Genomic DNA, 19,240 nt, shown 5'->3' on the forward strand with positions numbered 1-19,240 from the left:
GCGAAATTTTCACCATGGGTGCAACGACTCATGCAGAATGTTTTAATCATAATTATGACGTCGTAAGTCACGTGGTGTGGCAGCCATGTTGGAAGAATGGAAAAACAACATTAACAAATCACTATCTCTGAAACCGCACCAAGGAAAAAATTAAAACTTGGCACACAGCAAGTACTCCTCATGGGGAATAAATATCATTTTTATGACGTCATAATTGCATTTGTAAAAGGCTACATTTGATCAGTATGAAAAATTTTGAGGGTCATGTAGGGATAAAATGGTCCACAGAAAAAAAATTGATGATGTCATTGGTCACTTGATTCAGCAGCCATTTTGTTTTGTTTTTTTAAAAACCTTCAAAAATATTCTTCTCTGAAGTGGCTTTACACGAAGTGCCTTTACAACAGATTGAGGCGAAACTTTACAAGTATTACCGCCTATCCATGAGGAACAAAAGGTTCAAACATATGGTCATAGGTCACATGGTTTGGTATCCATATTGGATTTACCCTAAAACCCATAAGAAAAATCTTCTCAAGAACGGCTTGACAGATCGAGGGGAAGCTTCGCACAAATGTTCCCAAAGCTTTGCATGTACAAGTTTGTTAAGGAATAATTGATAGGTCACATGGTTTGGCAGCCATATTGGATTGAAGAAAAATGTTAAATCATGTTTTCTCTGGAAATACTTCATCAATTGACATGAAACTTCACAATTAAGATCTCATGGAGATGGAGAATACATGCTTTAAATTTCAACTTGATCGAACACATGGCCTGGCAGCCAGAATTATTTAATTGTTTTGATCTGGGTTCTTTTTTTTTTTTTTTTTTTCTTTTTTTTTTTTTTGAGTAAAGTTCACCTGGCTGTGCCTGGATGGGTTTGTAGATAGAGGAGTAGCAACTGAAATGTGAATCGTATCCAGGTTCCTCCTGATGACTTCATCTTTGCTTTTTTCTTGTTTGGGTTCCTTCTGATGACTCAAATGCAGGACTGTACCTATTTGGTCTTCCATTTGATTTGAATTGAATTTATTTAAATCCCATTCTAAATTAAAATGAATAATAATAAACGTCATGGGTCAGGGTCAGGTGTCCAATCGAAGCGGGTTTGCATCAAAGTGGGATGTCTTGGTACCCGGTCATCACTACCAGCAATTCTTAAGTAGTTCTTATTATGTCTCTTCTTAATTACATAACACACCAGCACACAAACGCCATTCAAAATACACCACACAAAACTATACAAACATGACACAAAACAAGTCCGAGCGAGGATCTGCAATCTCTGGTTGCTCTTTCTAGTTGAAGAGTGTGTTGGCCACTTCTATGCAGAAAGTCTATCAGAGAACTCAAAACAACTCGCTCTCAGCATCTTGTTACTAAAAATGCCGATGAATCAAATTGTCCATCCTGCTCCCAGTCTACATTACCATATCTATCTCTTGTGTGCACGGCCCTCGGATCATCCTGAATATAAAGATTTTAGACGTGTAACGTACAGAATTATATTTAGAATGACAAAAGAGTCAATGTAATACACAGACCAGATAGTGCATGTATATTGCATTTATATTTTTGGATGCTTCTGCTACTTTTCAAAGCTGTGAAGGTGCAGAGCAGATTTATTGCTATTGCTTCCTTCTGGTTCTCTATAAGCAATTTTTGTGACATATAACACTGCTTCTGGAAATTGTCGTAGTTCGAGTTAAGTACATAGGAATTTCCTTTAATGCATTTGTCTTTTGTTCTGGCCTGTTTTTATCAATGTAGGAACCTTTCTCCACATTTTTCTTGAGTATCCAAGAGGGTCACTTTGACCATGCGGACCGCACTTTCTCATCAGTGGCCAAAACTTGGCACAACTGCCAGAGGGACATGAGCGATGTTAAGGTACGGTTATATGCAGAGAAGTATGTCTTTCTTTTATGTAATATACACCAGTGGTGTTATTCTCTACACCAGTGATTTCTTATGGAATCTTATGGTGTGACTTCTAAAAAAAAACATCATTCAGTGAGGCTTTTGGAACGTGTCTCGATACCCTCTGGTTGGGTCTCGGCTCAGACCTTTGTTTGTGTAACTGAACGTTTTTCAAGTAAATTACGTACATTAATACAGTTCTGTACATTGAGTGGATTTCTAAGAGAGGTTAAAAAACCATGGACAAATAATTAACGCTGTGTAATTTGACGTTTATTGTGAAAGAACAAATATTAATGTTTGATTGTTATTCCAGGCAGAACGTTTTGCATTCAACATTCGGTTAAAGTCAAATAACTTTAATCATGTAGCCAGTTTTGCTTAGGATAAATAACAAGCAGATACCCAACATCTGTGCAATGTAAGATGTGACTTCAAGTCCTCAACTCCTCGTGTCCTCCACCTTCCCCCCCCCTACAAACACCAAGTCATGAACCTCCACCTCCCAACCTCAAATCCTCACCCTCCCCCTTCCTTACCCAAAGGCAGCAAACTCCTCCATACCCCACCCCCACCACAACTCCAAAAGTCCTTACCGCCTCTTCCCCCAATCCCAACTCCTCACTCTCCCAGTCCCAAACCCGACATTAATCCCCTCCCCACCTCAACATTTCAAAACCCTTCATCACCACCCCCCCAACCACAATCCCTCCCCTCCTCCACCGAAAATCCTCAACCCCTCCTCCCCCAAATCCTCAACCTCCCCTCCCAACTCTGTCACATTTTTGCTCCCCCTCCCTCCCCCACCCTTTCCCAACCCCAACTCTGTCCTCCCTCCCCCACCGCCCACTCAAAAAAGCAAATGGGCATTCCCACATCGAAACAGCAGAATATTTAACGCTTTCCCCTTCCCTGTCATGCATTCACTGACTTCACAGAAACCCATCACGGTCACCTGTCCAACTCACAATCCCAAAAAATATGCGGAATCCCCATGGCATTGCAACTCTCAAGTGTTGTGTCTACCAATAAATTCTGTCTAATGTTGTGTCTACCAATCTCAAGTGTCTACCAATAAATGACCCTAAAATGATTCTCTTCTTCCTGCTGCATATATACACATCGTTAAAAGTAAATAATGATGGATGTTTTCTTTCACAATGTCACAAGATTCCCAGAAGTCCTCGGACAAAGACATGGTTTTATGTGTGGTCCCTGGTCAAGAAAATAGTCGGAAATAACAGGAAGGACCTACGTAACCTCCGTGGTAAAGGCCGTGCTTGAGAAAATGTCACATAGTTATGTGGGTGGTATATAGACCACATACGGCTGCCTCGATCGCCGAGGCCGATCTTCACAAGTCCCGTGACACCTATCGGCTGGAAATCCTTCTAACTTACGCTTTGGTGGTTTGGTGAGCTATTAGAGAACGGCATTATTTATCATTGCTCTCGACCGTAACCAATGATGACTGGTTTATGCTTGGTGAAGCTGGAGATAATATTTCACATGGCAGGCGGCACTTACTGCTCCCGTGCAGCAAGAGCTGTATGGGACTCGGTTCTGATGTTCTCATCACTCTCGGTTTGGAGTCGCACTGTGATTGGTTTATAACGGAGAGGTTTCAGTCATAAGTGGATGGAAACGTGCTATATTACCCTGATGATACCCTAACAAGGACGAAACTGGTCGGTAACTGCACTTTTCATTCACTTTTGAAAGCATCTAACACTAAATTACCTTCAACTTATTTGTAAATAGTGCTGCGAGAGTGCTCTTCCAGGAGCTGCAGACAAAGCATGCATGGTGGCGGTGATGTCACGGCATTCGTCTCAGATTGGAGAACTGCATTATTTATCATTGCTCCCAACCACATCCGATGTCTCCGATTTGTGCTTGGTGAAGCGGGAGATAATGTTTCCGCGTGGCAGGCAGCATTTCTCGCTCCTGATACCGTGCAGCAACCAACGGCTGTATGGGACTCTGTTCCGACGCTCTCACCACTCAGTTTGGAGTCGCACTGCAACATATTGTTACGAATTTGGAATTCGATTGCACTCAGCATACAGGTTCCTTTCGCTCAGTTATGCCGATAAGTGCATGTTCCCTAGATAGTTCACCATCCATTGTTTAATGGGCAGAAATCGATTAGATGCGCTGTGATTTAATTTAATAGTTAGTGAGCGAACACAACAAAAAGGAAGATGCCCCTCCCCCTCTTCTGCGAAGAGGAAGAAGAGCCCTCCCGTCCTGAATCACGGGACGTAAACAACTCCTTCCCACCCACGGTTGTGCGGGCACGGGGCGATGAGTCACGCCGGGAGCGGGGGAAGGGCGGAGGAGATTAAGGAAGAGATCCTGAGTTGGTTCGGTTGGTTGTTCAGTAGAGCTCCGGCTTCTGCTTGGCTCGGGTTAGGGTTGAGGCTTTTTGAAAGCTTTTTGCTTCGGCTTGGCTTTTCAGCAGGCCTTCGGGTTCTGCTCGGCTCGGAGTTCTTGGTCCTCACTTTGTTCATCAGCAGAGAGTTGAGCTGGTTGCTCGGCTCGAGCTGCTGGTGGTGGCTTCTTGCTCTTGGTTCATGTTGTGAGAGGCTTTGTTCATCGGAGGAGAGTTGAGCTGGTTGCTCGGCTGGCTCTTCTTGGTTCGTGGAGCTCTTTGTTCTCTGCTTGGTTCCCGGCTTGGTGCGACTCATCGGCCTCATCTTGGAGGTGGTTTCTCGGGGAAGCGACGCATCGACGGGAAGGATCGGCGCCTCGTCTCACCAACACGTGTTCAGAAGCACGAGAGGATTTGCTGGAGCTCGGGAAGGATCGTGGCTCACGGCGATTGGATCCAGCTCGCTCTCGCTGGAGCCCGGGTCCGAACAGCTTGAAGACCATACGAGGTGGAGAGGTTCGAGATAGGTTCTGAGTTTCAGCTCATCTGTCCTCTGAGCTGGAGTCCGTTATTAAAGGCATCAGCCACCATTTATTGTGTGTGTGTGTGTGTGTGTGTGTGTGTGTGTGTGTGTGTGTGTGTGTGTGTGTGTGTGTGTGTGTGTGTGTGTGTGTGTGTGTGTGTGTGTGTAGGTGTAGGTGTGTCCGTGGGCCCGTCTAATAAGTTGGAAACTGTTAAGTGCTTTGTGTGCTGTAAATGATTGCATTGTATTTCGTATAGTCGGTATAGTTCTGCTCTTACGTGCTTCCCAAGTTCCCCATTATTATTAATAAATGTCCCCATTGTTAAATGTCACCCGCTCGTTGCATCCCTTCCTCTCATTGACTGCCATGGAGCGTTCGGAATGTTATAGCTGGTCTTTAACACCGATAAGATAATCGGGTCCGACGGGACTTGGCGATATATAACCGCTCGGCAATCGCATACGAAACGAGCTGCGTAAAGCGGCTCATTTTCGTGCAGGTCCCGTTGAAGTGTAGATCCCCGGCATTTCTGTCTGCACGAATAATTAGGTACATCGATAATTCGGCGATTCACCCTGTAGCGCGTGGACAGAAGAGTTGGCTGATCTATGGTGTGTTAAAAACACCCGTAGCTGGGTTTCGGCTTTGATCTGGAAAGCTACGACTGGATTGCTCGTTCGGTGGGCGCGTGCGGCCGCATTTGGGCTGAGGCGGTTGTCCGCACGCCGAATGGGTGGAAACCACAACAATATATACATATATATATATATATATATATATATATATATATATATATATATATATATATATATATATACATATCCACATATTTCCATATAATCAACGATGAATTTAATCATGGTACGGGCTATTTTTCATCCTTGTGCTTGTGGTCTCGGCTCGGCCCGCCAGACAGTGGAGTGAATCAATAGTACGGGCTACGATTGGTGCTTGTGCTTATGACCTTGGTTCTTGGCACGGCCCGTGGGACAGTGGAGTGAATCAACGCTATGAGTTATGTTTGTTGCTTGGGCCTGTGGTCTTGGCTCAGCCCACGAGATGGTGGAGTGAATCAACAGTACGGGCTACGATTGGTGCTTGTGCCCATGGTTTTTTCTCGGTTTTCCTTTCTGGGTCGGCCCTGCATGACAAAGAACTGGCAGACCAAGAGTGTGGGGCTTGGCAGTTTTGAAAAACATGGATATAGAACGTGGGGGTCGAGGAGTTCCAAGTGTGGGAGTTGAAGAGCATAATTTCACGAGCGTTATGAGGGTCAAACTGGGTGGCTTTTGAACTGGGATATTTGTGAAAGCATTGAATTTTTTGTGTGAAAAGCATTTGCTTGTATGCTGAATAACCATGACTTTCATGTATTAAGCAGAGTGGGGAGAGCAGGACATAAGGAAGGGGAGCACGTGTGGCGAGGAAGAGAAGGAAGGAAGGAGTGAGTGGGGTAGGGGAAGGAAGAGAATTAGGAGTGAGTGTGCATGCGCACACACAAGATTATGATAACAGGCTCGGGTAGTGGGTCCAGAAGATTAGCCTGGGCAGCGTTGCTGATTGATGACCAGAGCATCCTAAACTGATCAAGATGGTACTTGCTCTGCCAGGCAGGCAGTGGTTCCAAAGCGAAGTTCGGCTTGGTAGTTTAAATGTGGGAAAAATGGGGGGGGGGGAGAGGGATCGTGGTGGTCTTGATGATGCAGAGGAGGTTGGAAGTGTTCCAGTCACAGAGGAGGTTGGTTGTGTTTGCAGGAGACCAAATGGAAAGGAGACGGTGCGGGGAGGTTGGTAGGAAGATACAAGCTGTTGCACGCAGGTGGGGATGGAAGGAGTAATGGCGTGGGAATAATAGTGTCATAAGAGATCAGCAAGCAGGTGGTCAGAGTGGAAAGATGGGAGGGACTGATAGTTATGGCATGATTGGTGGTACAGAGGAAAATGGTTTGTGTTACTTCGGTGTATGGGCCACAAACCGGAATGACTGGGGCAGAGAAGCAGGAATTCAGGGACGCATTTGAGAGGATGGTGGGGATGGTTGAGCTGGATGTGTTGCTGTGCATTTCAGGGGACTTTAACGCGCATGTAGGAGTAACGGAGCTGTGTAAAGAGGAATGTTTTGGTAAATTCGGTTGGGGAACAAGGAATAGATAGGGTTAAGATGACAGAGTTGGTGGAGCTGGTGGCGAGGAATGGGATGGCCATAGCTGGTTCATTCTTTCAAAAGCGGGAAAGCCACAATATTACCTATCAGAGTAGACATCATAGAACAGAAATGAATTTGGTGTTGATGAGGAAGTGACAGTGGTGGAGGGTTGAGGATTATAAGACAGTGGTGGCAGAGCATGTTGCCACCCATCACAAGCTGTGGTGTTTGTGTTACGGATGGAGAAAAGGAGTCAGAAGATTTTTACGTGGGGGGAGTGTAGAGGAGAAACATCGTCATTGAGTACAAGGAGAGGTTGAGGGCTATGTATGAGCTACTTGGTAAATAAACAGCAGCTTTTGGAGGAGGAGTGGAAGAATTATGGAGAGGCATTTAGAGGAATTGCAGAATTTTTTTGTGGAAGGACATCAGGAAAGGCTGCATTGTCGAGGAATAGAAATCAGGTATGGTGGACGGAGGAGGTAGCGAAGGAGGAGGTTTGAATGAGGGCAGAGAAGATCAAGGCTCGGTGGAGGCAGCCAGATGTGGGGTTGCTGCACTTGTGTGGGCAGAAGAAGAAAGCAGCAAGGAGAGCTGTGGATAAGGTGAGGAATGATATGGAAGAGGAAGTGTCCAACAAGTTAGAAGAGGATGGTGGGAAGGGGATGGTTTATATACTGGCTCGTGACAGGAGTGAGGATAGTAATAACATGAAGTGAGTCGAGGGGCAGTGATTACTGATTAAAGATGTTGTCAGGATGCTCATGACAGAGAGGGGGCAATATTGAAGGTGTGGGAAGGATATTTCAGAGTTGTTGAACCGGTAAGGAAGCAACGGTGAGCTGGAGCTACTGTGTTATGTGGAGTTGGTGGAGATCACAGAGGAGGAAGTTTGGACGGCATTGAAAAGGATGAAGGGAAGAGCACCAGGCATTGAGTAGGTGTGTACAGAGATGATAATTGCAGCATAAGAAGTCGGAGTCAGTTTGACGAAGAGGCTGGTGAACATATGTGTGTGAGAGTGTTCAATTCCGGAGGAGTGGAGGTCAGGTCAGGTCAGGTATGGGAGCATTTGCTGGAGCAGCGTGTCGCTGCGTCCACTCTCCTGCAGGGGCCTCTGTCTGGCCATCCCCCAGGCAGATGCCCATCCCCATCAACCTGCTGCAACCACGAGGAACGTGGTCGGCCCACTGGCCTCCTCCACTCACGAGGCTCCCTCGCTGAGAGAATCTGGTGAGCAGGATCAGCATCAGGAAAATGAGCCACATGTCCATACAGCCGCAACTGATGCTCATGGACGACGCAGGTAACAAATGCCATTTGAGTCTCTCTCAGCAACCCCTCGTTGGACACAAAGCCCAACCAGTGAGAGCCAAGGATTCTCTGAAGAGACCTGGTACCAAAGGAATTAAGTCTCCATTTCAGATCCCTGGTCAGAGTTGAAGTCTCACATCCATAGAGCAAGACTGGAAGCATCAAGGACCTGAAGACTCGGACTTTCGTCCTCCCGCACGGCGCACAGGTACCGGCAGCACCACACCCCATGATCCATTAAATCCCTGACTCCCCAGGCCCGACCCAGACATCTGTTGACCTCTGGCTCACAGCCAGCAGAGACATGAATATCATTCCCAAGGTAAGTGAATCTCTCTGTGACATCAACATTCTCACCACAAACATGTTCAGACAGGAGAGCAGCATCCAAGACGTAATTGAAAGCCTGGATCTTAATTTTGACCCAGGAAACCTGTAATCCCAGCGGCTCCGACTCCTCATTCAGCACCTTGAAGGACCCCAAAAGGATATCTAGAGTCTCCGCAAAGATGACTGCATGATCTGCGAAATCAAAGTCAGAGATCTTGCCATTCCCAAATGATGCACCACAGCTTGATCTCTCTGACATCCTCCCCAGAATCCAGTCCATGCAAGTGCTGAAAAGTGTGGGTGCCAGTACACACCCCCGACGAACTCCAGTATCAACTGGAAATAAGTCAGAGATGATATCACCACGTCTCACAGCACTCTCAGTACCAGAGTATAGTTCAGACATCATATTGATCAGTTTTGGTGGTACCCCATAAAGACCAATAATTCTTGAGAGGGCATCCCCGATTCACTGAATGAAACGCTTTACAGAGATCAACATAAGCTGCAAGCAGCCCCTGCCCAAACTCTGGTCTGCATTCGGTGAGGACCCGAAGAGCAAGGATACGGTCAATCGTTGACCTGTTTGGTGTAAAGCCTGACTACGTTGGACGCTGGTGCTCAAGCAGATGGTGATGAACCCGATGAAGAATTGTCCGAGAAAAGACCTTTCCCAGCACTGAGAGCAGCGTCACCCCTCGGTAGTTGTTGCAGTCTTGGCGATCACCCTTCCCTTTCCAGAGAGGGACAACAAGGCCCCTCTTCCAATCAGTTGGGATGATGCCTGTGTTCCAGGCAGAGTACAAAACTGCATGCAACGACACGAGTTCAGCATTTCCACCAGCCTTGAGAAGTTCAGCATGGATGCCACAGATCCCTGGAGCTTTACCCCATTTCAACCGGTTCACCGCAGCCCGTGTTTCCACAAATTAAGGTGGATCACAGTTGACTGGAGGGTCAGCATTTGGGATGGTAACACCCCTGACATCCAACTCGACAGCTGGTGTAATTATTTTACGATTATCATCGATTTATTCTCATTGCACAATTAATCATTTAATTATTGTACACCGCTCCCTCCTAATGCCATCTCCATGTGCTGCACAGTGGCATCGCCGGGCGCTCAAGGTGCCCCGGCAATGTCGTATGCTGGAGGATATGTTATTTATTTATTTATCTGACATGGGGGCAGTATACTTTGAATGTTGCTGGTTTACTTCCATGTACATCATGATTGACACTCACATATTTAATTTCTCCTGGATATTTCCCCATTCCGTATTGCATATGATGGCACCACACAAAAGGCATTACTAAAAATACCTGCTCGCACTGTGCGAATCGTCCCAATTGTTTTTCTTTTCTCTTTTTTTTTTTTCGCAATCTCTTTTTCTCGCAATCTCTTTTTGCAATCTCTTTTTTTTTTCCCGCAATCTCTTTCTTTTACCCATCCCATAACCTTATTTAGCCCTGATCCTACCTTGTCTTTTATCTGCCCCTTTTTACCCCTCACCAATTACTCAACACTTTCCCTGAGAGGGAAGAAGTTGTTTCTTTTGTGTTTTACAGCTACGCTATAGTAGAAACACGACTTCAAGTCCTGCTTCCTCTTCTTCCCATCCGTAAGGACGGGCTGTTTGCTGATTTATCTTGATTACAAAAAGTGATCTTTTGATTTTTGCAACTCCAGGGTGACCCTCAAAATGATCTTTCTTTCTTGCATATGACAAATTACAGCTCACAGATCAAAGTCTAAGTTGGACAAACAAGTCACACCACTGTCTGTTGTTAGGTGGATTGCCAAAATCCTTCATCAAGCTTCTGTAGGTGACACTCATTCATAATGTGATGAATAGTCTGATCTAGGTGACCACAGAAACATGCTGGGCTGTCCTTGAAATTCCATTTGTGGAGGTGGTGCGATGTCTTTGCATGGAGATTACATATCCTGTTGAGCACAGACCACTGTTTCAGGGGAGGGTCAAAACCTGGAGAAACTTCTGTTGGATCACTCACCAGTTCTTTGTTGGCATTGTTTTTCTCTCCAGAGATTGTGCCACTTTTCCTTTGTATTAAATCCTGCATCACTCAAAACATTTTCAGAGCCCCAGAAATGTTTGCGTGACTTGAGTCGCATATTTGGTATATTCTGCAGTTCTTCATGGATTTCAAGCTCTGGGTTGGCTTTGATAGTCAAACTCTCTCAGCATTCTTGTCTTCCAGCACACATCAAGCGGAGGGATGTTAGACAGGACTGGGAGCCACTGCACAGGTGTTGATTTCAGTGTACCGCTGATTACACTGAACAACAAATTTCAAAAATTTTTTTTTACTGGAGATGTGTAAAGTGATTAAGACTAATTTGGGTACGCTGATTTCAAAAATCATAACCGTTTTGCTGTATCACGTCAGGATTTTCAGGAACAGAAATATTCCCATTGCCTAGAAGTCAGGATTTCAATGAAATTTACATATGTCTTTAACATGTCTATTTCGTACAATTGTTGTTAACTTGTGTTATATTTCTTTCTTTCAGATAAAGATGAGTAGGCGTTCCTGTACCAATCATCCTGACAACTTCTGTTATGTCTGTGGTCGGTATACCAAAAAAGATCAACAGCGAAGTATATCTACAGCAGTGAAAATGAAGGCCGCCTACTTTCACTACTTCGGGTGTAAGGTGGGGGAACAAGAACAGAGCTGGGCACCACACATCTGCTGCACAAGCTGTCACACAACCTTGACTCAGTGGTTGGTGGGCAAGCGCGTGAGCATGCCATTTGCGGTGCCCATGATATGGCGTGAGCCGCAGAATCATCATGATGATTGTTATTTCTGCTGCACAAGCATCGCCGGCTTCAACAAGAAGAATAAAGGTCACATCAAGTACGCTGACTGCGTCTCTGCTCGTAAACCTGTGCCTCATGATGACGAGAACCCCGTTCCAACACCTCCAGCTGATCAGAACATAGCTGTAAGCAGTGGTGAAGAGGATGGTGATGATGAACCTTTTGAACCCGACACTCAAGAATCACACCTTCTGAACCAGGGAGACTTAAATGATCTTGTAAGAGATCTCTCGCTGTCAAAGGCAAAGGCAGAGCTGCTTGGATCAAGGCTGCAGCAGTGGAATCTACTTGAACCTAACACCAAGATATCCTTGTTCAGAGCACGTCACAGAGACATGGCTGAGTTCTTTGAGATGGAAGACACGATGACATTCTGCAGTGACATCAACGGTCTGTTGAAAGAACTTGGGTGTGATCACGATCCTGCAGACTGGCTCCTCTTCATCGACTCGGGGAAGAACAGCTTGAAGGCTGTTTTGCTCCACAATGGCAACGAGAAACCATCAGTCCCACTGGCTCACGCGTTCGGCATGACAGAGACCTATGAGACTATGCGGCAGCTGCTTGATTCCATCAAGTACAATGACTTCAACTGGCACATCTGCGGAGACTTGAAAGTGGTGGCGCTGTTGTTAGGGCTGCAGTCAGGCTACACGAAATACATGTGCTTCCTTTGTCTCTGGGATAGCAGAGACGACAAGAATCACTGGACGAAGAAAGATTGGGAAGAGCGAAAAGAGCATGTACCTGGTCGACACAACGTGAAGCTTGTCGCCCTTGTCGACCCAGCCAAGGATTTCCTTCCACCACTCCACATAAAGCTCGGCTTGATGAAAAGTTTTGTACGGGCAATGGATCTGAATGGGCGTGGGTTTTTATACCTCAAGGAAAAGTTTGGCAACACCTTGTCGGAGGCCAAGATCAAGGCTGGTGTCTTTGTTGGACCGCAAATCCGACAGATTATGAAGGACGAAACTTTTCCGACAACTCTAAACCCCAAAGAGCTGGCAGCGTGGAGGAGCTTCAAAGCTGTGACGGACAACTTCTTGGGGAACGAGCGCGCGGACAACTATGAAGAAATAGTGCAGCAGCTGCTGGAGTCCTTCAGGAAACTTGGCTCCAGGATGTCCCTGAAAATCCATTTCCTACACCAGCACCTGAACTTCTTCCCTGACAACTTGGGAGCAGTCTCGGACGAGCACGGCGAGCGATTCCACCAAGAGATTTCACTCATGGAGACGCGTTACCAAGGGCGGCACAACCCGAACATGATGGGCGATTTCTGCTGGTTCCTGCATCGTGAAACTGACACAGAGCAGCACAAACGCAAAGCCAAATGCCTAAAGCATTTTTAATTACATTCTAGTGGAGTTTTTCTGTAATTTCTATAATTTTGAAGCATTCATGATGAAATAAATGAATAAATGAATTTTTGTAAATTTCATTGAAATCCTGACTTCTAGGCAATGGGAATATTTCTGTTACTGAAAATCCTGACGTGATACAGCAAAACGGTTATGATTTTTGAAATCAGCGTACCCAAATTAGTCTAAATCACTTTACACATCTCCAGTAAAAAATTTTTGTTGTTCAGTGTTATCCGCATCAGAGTTTTCAGGACAGTATCCAAGTGTATTGTGTGGCTACTCTCTGCCCAAACAGAAGAACAGTATTCCACTGTAGAGTACACAAGAGCTCGGCTAGCAGTGTGAAGAGTGCTTGCACTTTATCCCCAGCTGGTGCCGGTTAGTTTTTGGATGATGTTTACCCGGGTCATGATTATTTCTGTGACCCATTTTACAGTCAGTGTTCGCAAAACGTGAGGCTGCGATCAAGATGACTCTACGGCACTTGGGGAACAGTTCATTCTTGATTGGTTTGCCGCAAAAGGAAACCTGTAGTTTTCTGTTCACTATTCAGTTGCTGAGATGGAAAATGTTAACTGTAGTCTTCGTTGGGTTTTGGTGAAGGTACCAGTCGATGAAGTATTGCTCCATTCCCTACCTTTAAGTCCTGGGATAGGTAACTGCTGATATCTTTAAGGTTGATTGCTTGTGTAGCAAGGGCAAGATGATCTGCATAGTCAAACTTTCTGGAGGTAAGACAAGGCATGTCACTCACATATATGTTGAAGAGGATTGCAACAAGCAAGACCCTTGGGGAAGACCATCATTCGGAGTCCTCATGGAGCTTGTTTGCTCTCCAAGTGAAACCCTACATTTTCAATTGCTAAACATAGAAGAAAGGACACGTATTGTGGCTTGGCACTGGAATAGTCTGGCAGCTTTCAGCAGAAGACCATGTTCCCATGCCATATCATACACTGTTGAAAAATCAATTAGTGCAGCACCTTTCTTGAGTGAGAGTTGGTAGCCAGTCTCAATGTGGGTGGTAAGTGTAACTACCTGATCAAGACAGCTCCTCCTGAGTCTGATTGCCAGCTTGTTCCTTGGAAATGTAGGACTCCATCAGTGGAGAGAATCTGGCCAGAAGGACATGCTCAACCAACTTGTATGTCATACATAGCAGAAATATGGACATATAGCTAGATGGGTCAGCAGCAGATTTCTCTGACTTAAGGATGGCAATGACTTTGGCCTCTCTCCAATTTGATGGTATTACTCCAGTTACCTGGATGGTGGTGAAATGATGACATATATTTATAATTGTGATTGAAATGTTTTAATGTCCGTAAATCAAAAACAAATATGAACAATATTCTATGGAGATTTATTTGTCCTGAACAGCATGTACAATGTTTCCACGATTTTGATTAGTATAGTCAGTGCCCCCATCCCCACCCACCTTCCTCTATCTTGTGTCGATTCCTGTGCAGCACGGAACTTGTAAGGGTAAAGGTTCCAGTCTCATTTCAGCATCCACTGAATGGTCATCCTGGAAATGCCCAATTGCTTTTTCATCTGTCTGTGTGATTTGCCAGTATCCTGCAATTCATTGTGGTGCGAAGTTCTTCAACCTTTTCTGCCTTTCATACTGATGGTTCCCAAAACTTTTGCTGATTCAAGGAAAGTGCATTGGTATTCAGTTCCTCGTCTTTGTTTTGAATACGAAGTGGAGGCTCCTGGAAGAGCTAGAACAAAGAACAGAGTGGAAAGGGAGAAAACACACCAAAAACGGGGTTGTCCTTGTCTTTGTTTTGGTGAGGATGAAGAACTCGGTATCTGCATGTTGCTTATCTTGTCCCAAATAAAGCTTGGAAACTTTGTTGCATCAGGGTTACACTCTTTGTCAGTACATAGTAACACTATTCTACACTCTTGCTTTGTTGACAAACGACCTTTGGTCATGGTCATAAATTCACTGAACAGTCCCCCTCCTGCTCCTCACCCTCTCTTCCCCTCCTCCTCATAAAATTCTGCAAAAAAGATTAATGTGCCACCATATATAATGATGAAACGTCAAAGTTCTGTTGATTTAACACCAAGTTCTTGCTTATTCCCAAACTTGTTTAACTGTTTCTTTCTTTTTAATACCTCCCTCCTCGTATGCCACCATTCTCTTGCCCTCCCTTCTAACTGCTTGCCTTCTTTCTTTCTTTCTTTCTTTTTTCCTTCCCTTTTCTCCCACACTCTCATCCCCTTTCTCCACATACATTGCTGCCGTGTTTTCCTCTTTTTTTTTCTCTTTTTTTTTTTTAATTGAATTTTCTCAGTTTGCCTTCATCTTCTCCCACATGTGTATAATGCTTCCCTGTTTCTTTTGCTGCATTATTCCTTTTATATCAGATAATGAGCCTTGGGATAAGGTCGTGTTTTTGTCCATTCATGTATTGTTAAATAATTCGAAGGAATATTTGCACTCTTTCAGTTAGTTCAGCCTGCTTGGTGAGTTCAGCTGTATAGATGGAATTTGTCTTTGGTGGTTTTTTTATTGAAATATGCCTGATCAGGCTGGTGATTAAATGAGACGAAATGGCAATGAGCGAAAGGCCGGGTCGCAGCGGGCGCAGCTGTGAAGGACGTGGGGAGAGTGCAGGGTAATTATCCAGTGGTATGTCGGCAGGCTGTCTCGAGGGTTTGTTACGTTAGCATGTAATTTGGAGAAATTCCGAGACATCTGTAAGGCTAAGCGCGCATCAGATTAAGCGTAATTGGTTGTGACAGTGACCTCTACCCTCATCACAAGTCCCCCTGTTTACCGCATCTCCACGCCTTTAGTACTTGAATGCCTTGTGATGCTTATGCTGCCTTCATTCTCATGTACATATTGTAAGTAGGCCAAAGCGAGATGTTGAAACACCTTAAGTATTGACCTCAGGTTCTCAAGTCGATCAAACTGGTTAGAAATAGCTCAACTTCTGTCTGATGCAGAGTGATCGTTGGATCAGAAATGTACAAGATTTCATTTTTGTTTCCTCAGCTTATTCACATTTAGCTTTGGCGCATTTGATGCAACAACATCAATAAATGCAAGAGGGTTTGAAAGAATGTCTGTCGGATTGTCTGTTTGGTGCTTCCATCTGGGCACCTGGATCTTGTTGCCGTGACTTCAGGGTGAAATCCTGTGCATATACTGTTTTGATACGTCCGTTCTTTTATATTGTCCTTGTCATTTATACGAAGTACTCGTACGTTGATGTTCCATGATGGATCAGCCACTTCTCACAAAACATTCATTACTTGCCATTGGTGCCCTACTACATCTTCTTGTCATATGTGTGGGCAATTTGTACATTTATGTCTGCTAAATGCCGTTGTCTCTAATCTAATATGTGCCTACATTAGCCTTAGATAAGAAGTACCAAGAGAAGAAAAACCTTGAGTGCCCACAATCATCTCGCTTTGCTGCTGAACTCACCAATTGTCATTTTATATTGCTGCTTTTGCCGTTTGAAGTCTTCGGCACTCTGCCATAAAAGACTTAAGTGCTGTTTGGGTTGGCACCTTGAGATCGAATTCCATGACATTAATATTTGTATTGTTTTGATTTGACGGAGTATCACATTTCCTATAATGGTCGTGAAATGCAATCCCTCCCTCCCGGCACTGCGCCAGGGGTCTCCACTCAATCTGACATTTCTGCTTTATTTTGTCGGAACCGAGTTTGCCGTTTTGCACACCTTTCTCACCGTTATTATGTCGGCTAGGTACAGCAGCGTTCTTGTGTGCCAAATTATTTGCAGCGGTCTCTCTGCCATTGTTTTAATTAATGTATGTTGGCCGACTCATCTTTGACTATTGTCATCTATTGGAGGCCTGGGCTTTCTCCATCATGACCAAAGGCCACATCAACATGTTTTGGCCTATTATTTAATTTAATAGGCACCATTGCTGCACAAAGATTAGAAAATTATTATACACACACTAAAACATGAAGAAAAAAATAATAATTTGTAAGGGTTGAGAAATAGCATAACTGGAAATCCAACATTGCTAAAATGAAAAATTTAATGACTCACCAACATAGCACTTGCATTGCCATGGAGGATGGCCTGAGAGCAAGGTTAGCATCATCGGGTCTCATGTCAATTCCATGCAGTGGAAGGGCCCAGACAAAGGTGGGTAGATTGTCAGGGAGAACAACATCAACCACAAAGTTGGCACAAAGATGCATGAAAGTCTCAATCAAAGTAGCATGAGTCAGGCCATATGTTTCTGTTCCAGAAACACTTCTTGGGAAGGCTGATAGTTGTCCAGCATAGAGAGAGAGAGCGAGAGAGATTACCAAATGCACCTCCTATTACTCCTAAACAAAATATGAGATGTGGTTTATCTGAACTACTCAGCAGGGAAACATTTTTCATTCTAATATATTACTGTGCACTCCATAGTAATGAATTGGATGTCATACTTTGGGTCGTGTTTGAGCGTCATACTGAGCAAACATTCAAATCTTCGGTTACGGTCATTTGTAGAGAGAAGCTTGAATGCTTGTCATCCTATATATCTTTCAATATAGACTAATGATGAATTAAATCAGCAAACGATGATACGATGTGATGTCTGTGTTGGTGGTGTTGTGAACCGTGTGGCTTCTTGCTATTTCAGTTTCATCGTAATTTTGGCTGTTTTCTATTGTATGCATTCACCTTAAAGTACATCTTTATTTTCACCCCTTGTGTGGCAAATGCATTGAATACAGTTCTTGCCCATTATTGTATGGATGACACAGTGCTATAGAAATACACTGTGAGCGGTGAGTTACTCACTTTTACGAGTATTCCCGCATTGCTAAAGTCGTTTGATTGTTTGCTTCAAGCTGTCAAACCTCACTTTCTCACACAAGGCCACTGATGTTGGGCACGAGCCACTGTGGGCGAAATTTGTTCCCGGCTGGCAGAGGAGGCTGATTGTGCGTGTCCCCCACAGGAACTCATCCCCGAGTTTTATTACCTGCCTGAAATGTTTGTGAATGTCAACGGTTACAACCTGGGCGTGACGGAGGCTGGGCAGGTTGTTTCTGACGTACAGCTTCCTCCATGGGCAAAAAGCCCACACGACTTTGTACGCATCAATCGAGCGGTGAGTGATCTGAAAGTGGGGTCGGCTTTTGTAGAGCACTCAAATGGTTTGAGTTGGTTTACAGAGAATGGGTATCATGCTTACAGGGACCGATTGTGGTTCGAGTTTCAGGTTGTGTTTGCACATTGAAAAACTATATATTGTTCCGTTTAATATCTTCACGTCTTTTTCATGGCGATCGAAGCATATGATTGTGTATTATATAATGACCTAAAAACTGATTTTTAAAGCATTGGGATAAACTATTTTGATTATACAGGGGCCTTTTCTTGTAAATACGGGGTCACTTGTTTTATATATTGATGAACGGATGCTCAGTTCATTAGTTTTTCTCCCCCCCCCCCCACCCCTCCTCCTCAAGGTACCTCTTCAATGACTGCAACAAAACATTAAGCCAAATGAGAATAATGACAATAGCCATTCAGTCAATGCTAATTCTATCTTTTAAGTCTGTTGGATTGTCAATAAATGCCTTGTCCATGTTCGTACCATGATGCCGGTGAGGGCCACAAGTGATTTTGGCACTGCAAACCGCCTGCCTGCACTTGTAGAAAAGTCAATGAGTCAGAATCCCAGAGGGCCTTGGTTCATGGCGCTACCCCAACTCCTGTCCATCCATGCAAAACTGGCCACCTATCCACAGTCAACTCAAGTGCACATTTCTAGGGATCTGCACTCGGCTTCCCAAGTGGGGGGATGCAAATTTCCTTGTCCGTTATAGTTCCCGTTTCTGTTTTATGTTCTCCCTCACAGCTTTGCTTTGTTATCCCAGAATGCTGTCACAATGCCCCCAGGCAGCACTGTCAAGAACTGAGAAGTGATGCCATTCAAAGTGACCCACTGCCAATGAAGCAAGTTTGAAACCAATGTTAAAATTGATGTTCAACCAGCAAGATTGCCTTAATTATCCGAGCTGTCATGTTGACATTGGCAGCTGCACATTAGGTTATGAAAATAAAAACTTTTCTGCAGCTGCTGAAATAGCCTTACGTATGTGTTATGTTGACTAATTAGGCCAATGTTTGCAGTTTGACTCTGTGCCACATTTTTTCACGGTTTGGTTACAAAACCCTTCACATCTACTGATTGTAGTTGAGTCTTATTCTTGCTCTCTTCCCTCAATCCAATGTATTCATTCTGCTGAAATTTTATTACATCTGTCATTTTATATGATGCATTCGACAAAGTACAGTATATCAATGGAAAAATGGTGGTGCAGGTACACGAAGCTGTCCACAAGCGTTCTCGCTGTTGTTGTTGGCAGTTGAAGGTTTATTTGCTATCTTTTCTTTGTTCAT

The 19,240-nt window shown here is 44.4% G+C and overlaps 1 protein-coding gene across 5 annotated transcripts in view; it reads left to right on the plus strand.

Moving 5' to 3' along the window:
• LOC147008560 (lipopolysaccharide-responsive and beige-like anchor protein) overlaps positions 1 to 19,240 on the plus strand; it is a 597,819-nt gene that overhangs the window by 524,229 nt on the left and 54,350 nt on the right. For all 5 annotated transcript variants that reach the window (XM_085864642.1, XM_085864638.1, XM_085864639.1 and 2 more), the window contains 2 exons: positions 1,774 to 1,893; positions 17,790 to 17,942. In XM_085864642.1, the coding sequence (XP_085720768.1) occupies positions 1,774 to 1,893; positions 17,790 to 17,942 (273 nt within the window). The remainder of the gene's footprint in view (positions 1 to 1,773; positions 1,894 to 17,789; positions 17,943 to 19,240) is intronic.

Source organism: Eptatretus burgeri, chromosome 18 (assembly GCF_056783735.1).
Source record: "Eptatretus burgeri isolate ZD-2024b chromosome 18, Ebu_testis_v1, whole genome shotgun sequence".
Taxonomy (NCBI): Eukaryota; Metazoa; Chordata; class Myxini; order Myxiniformes; family Myxinidae; genus Eptatretus; species Eptatretus burgeri.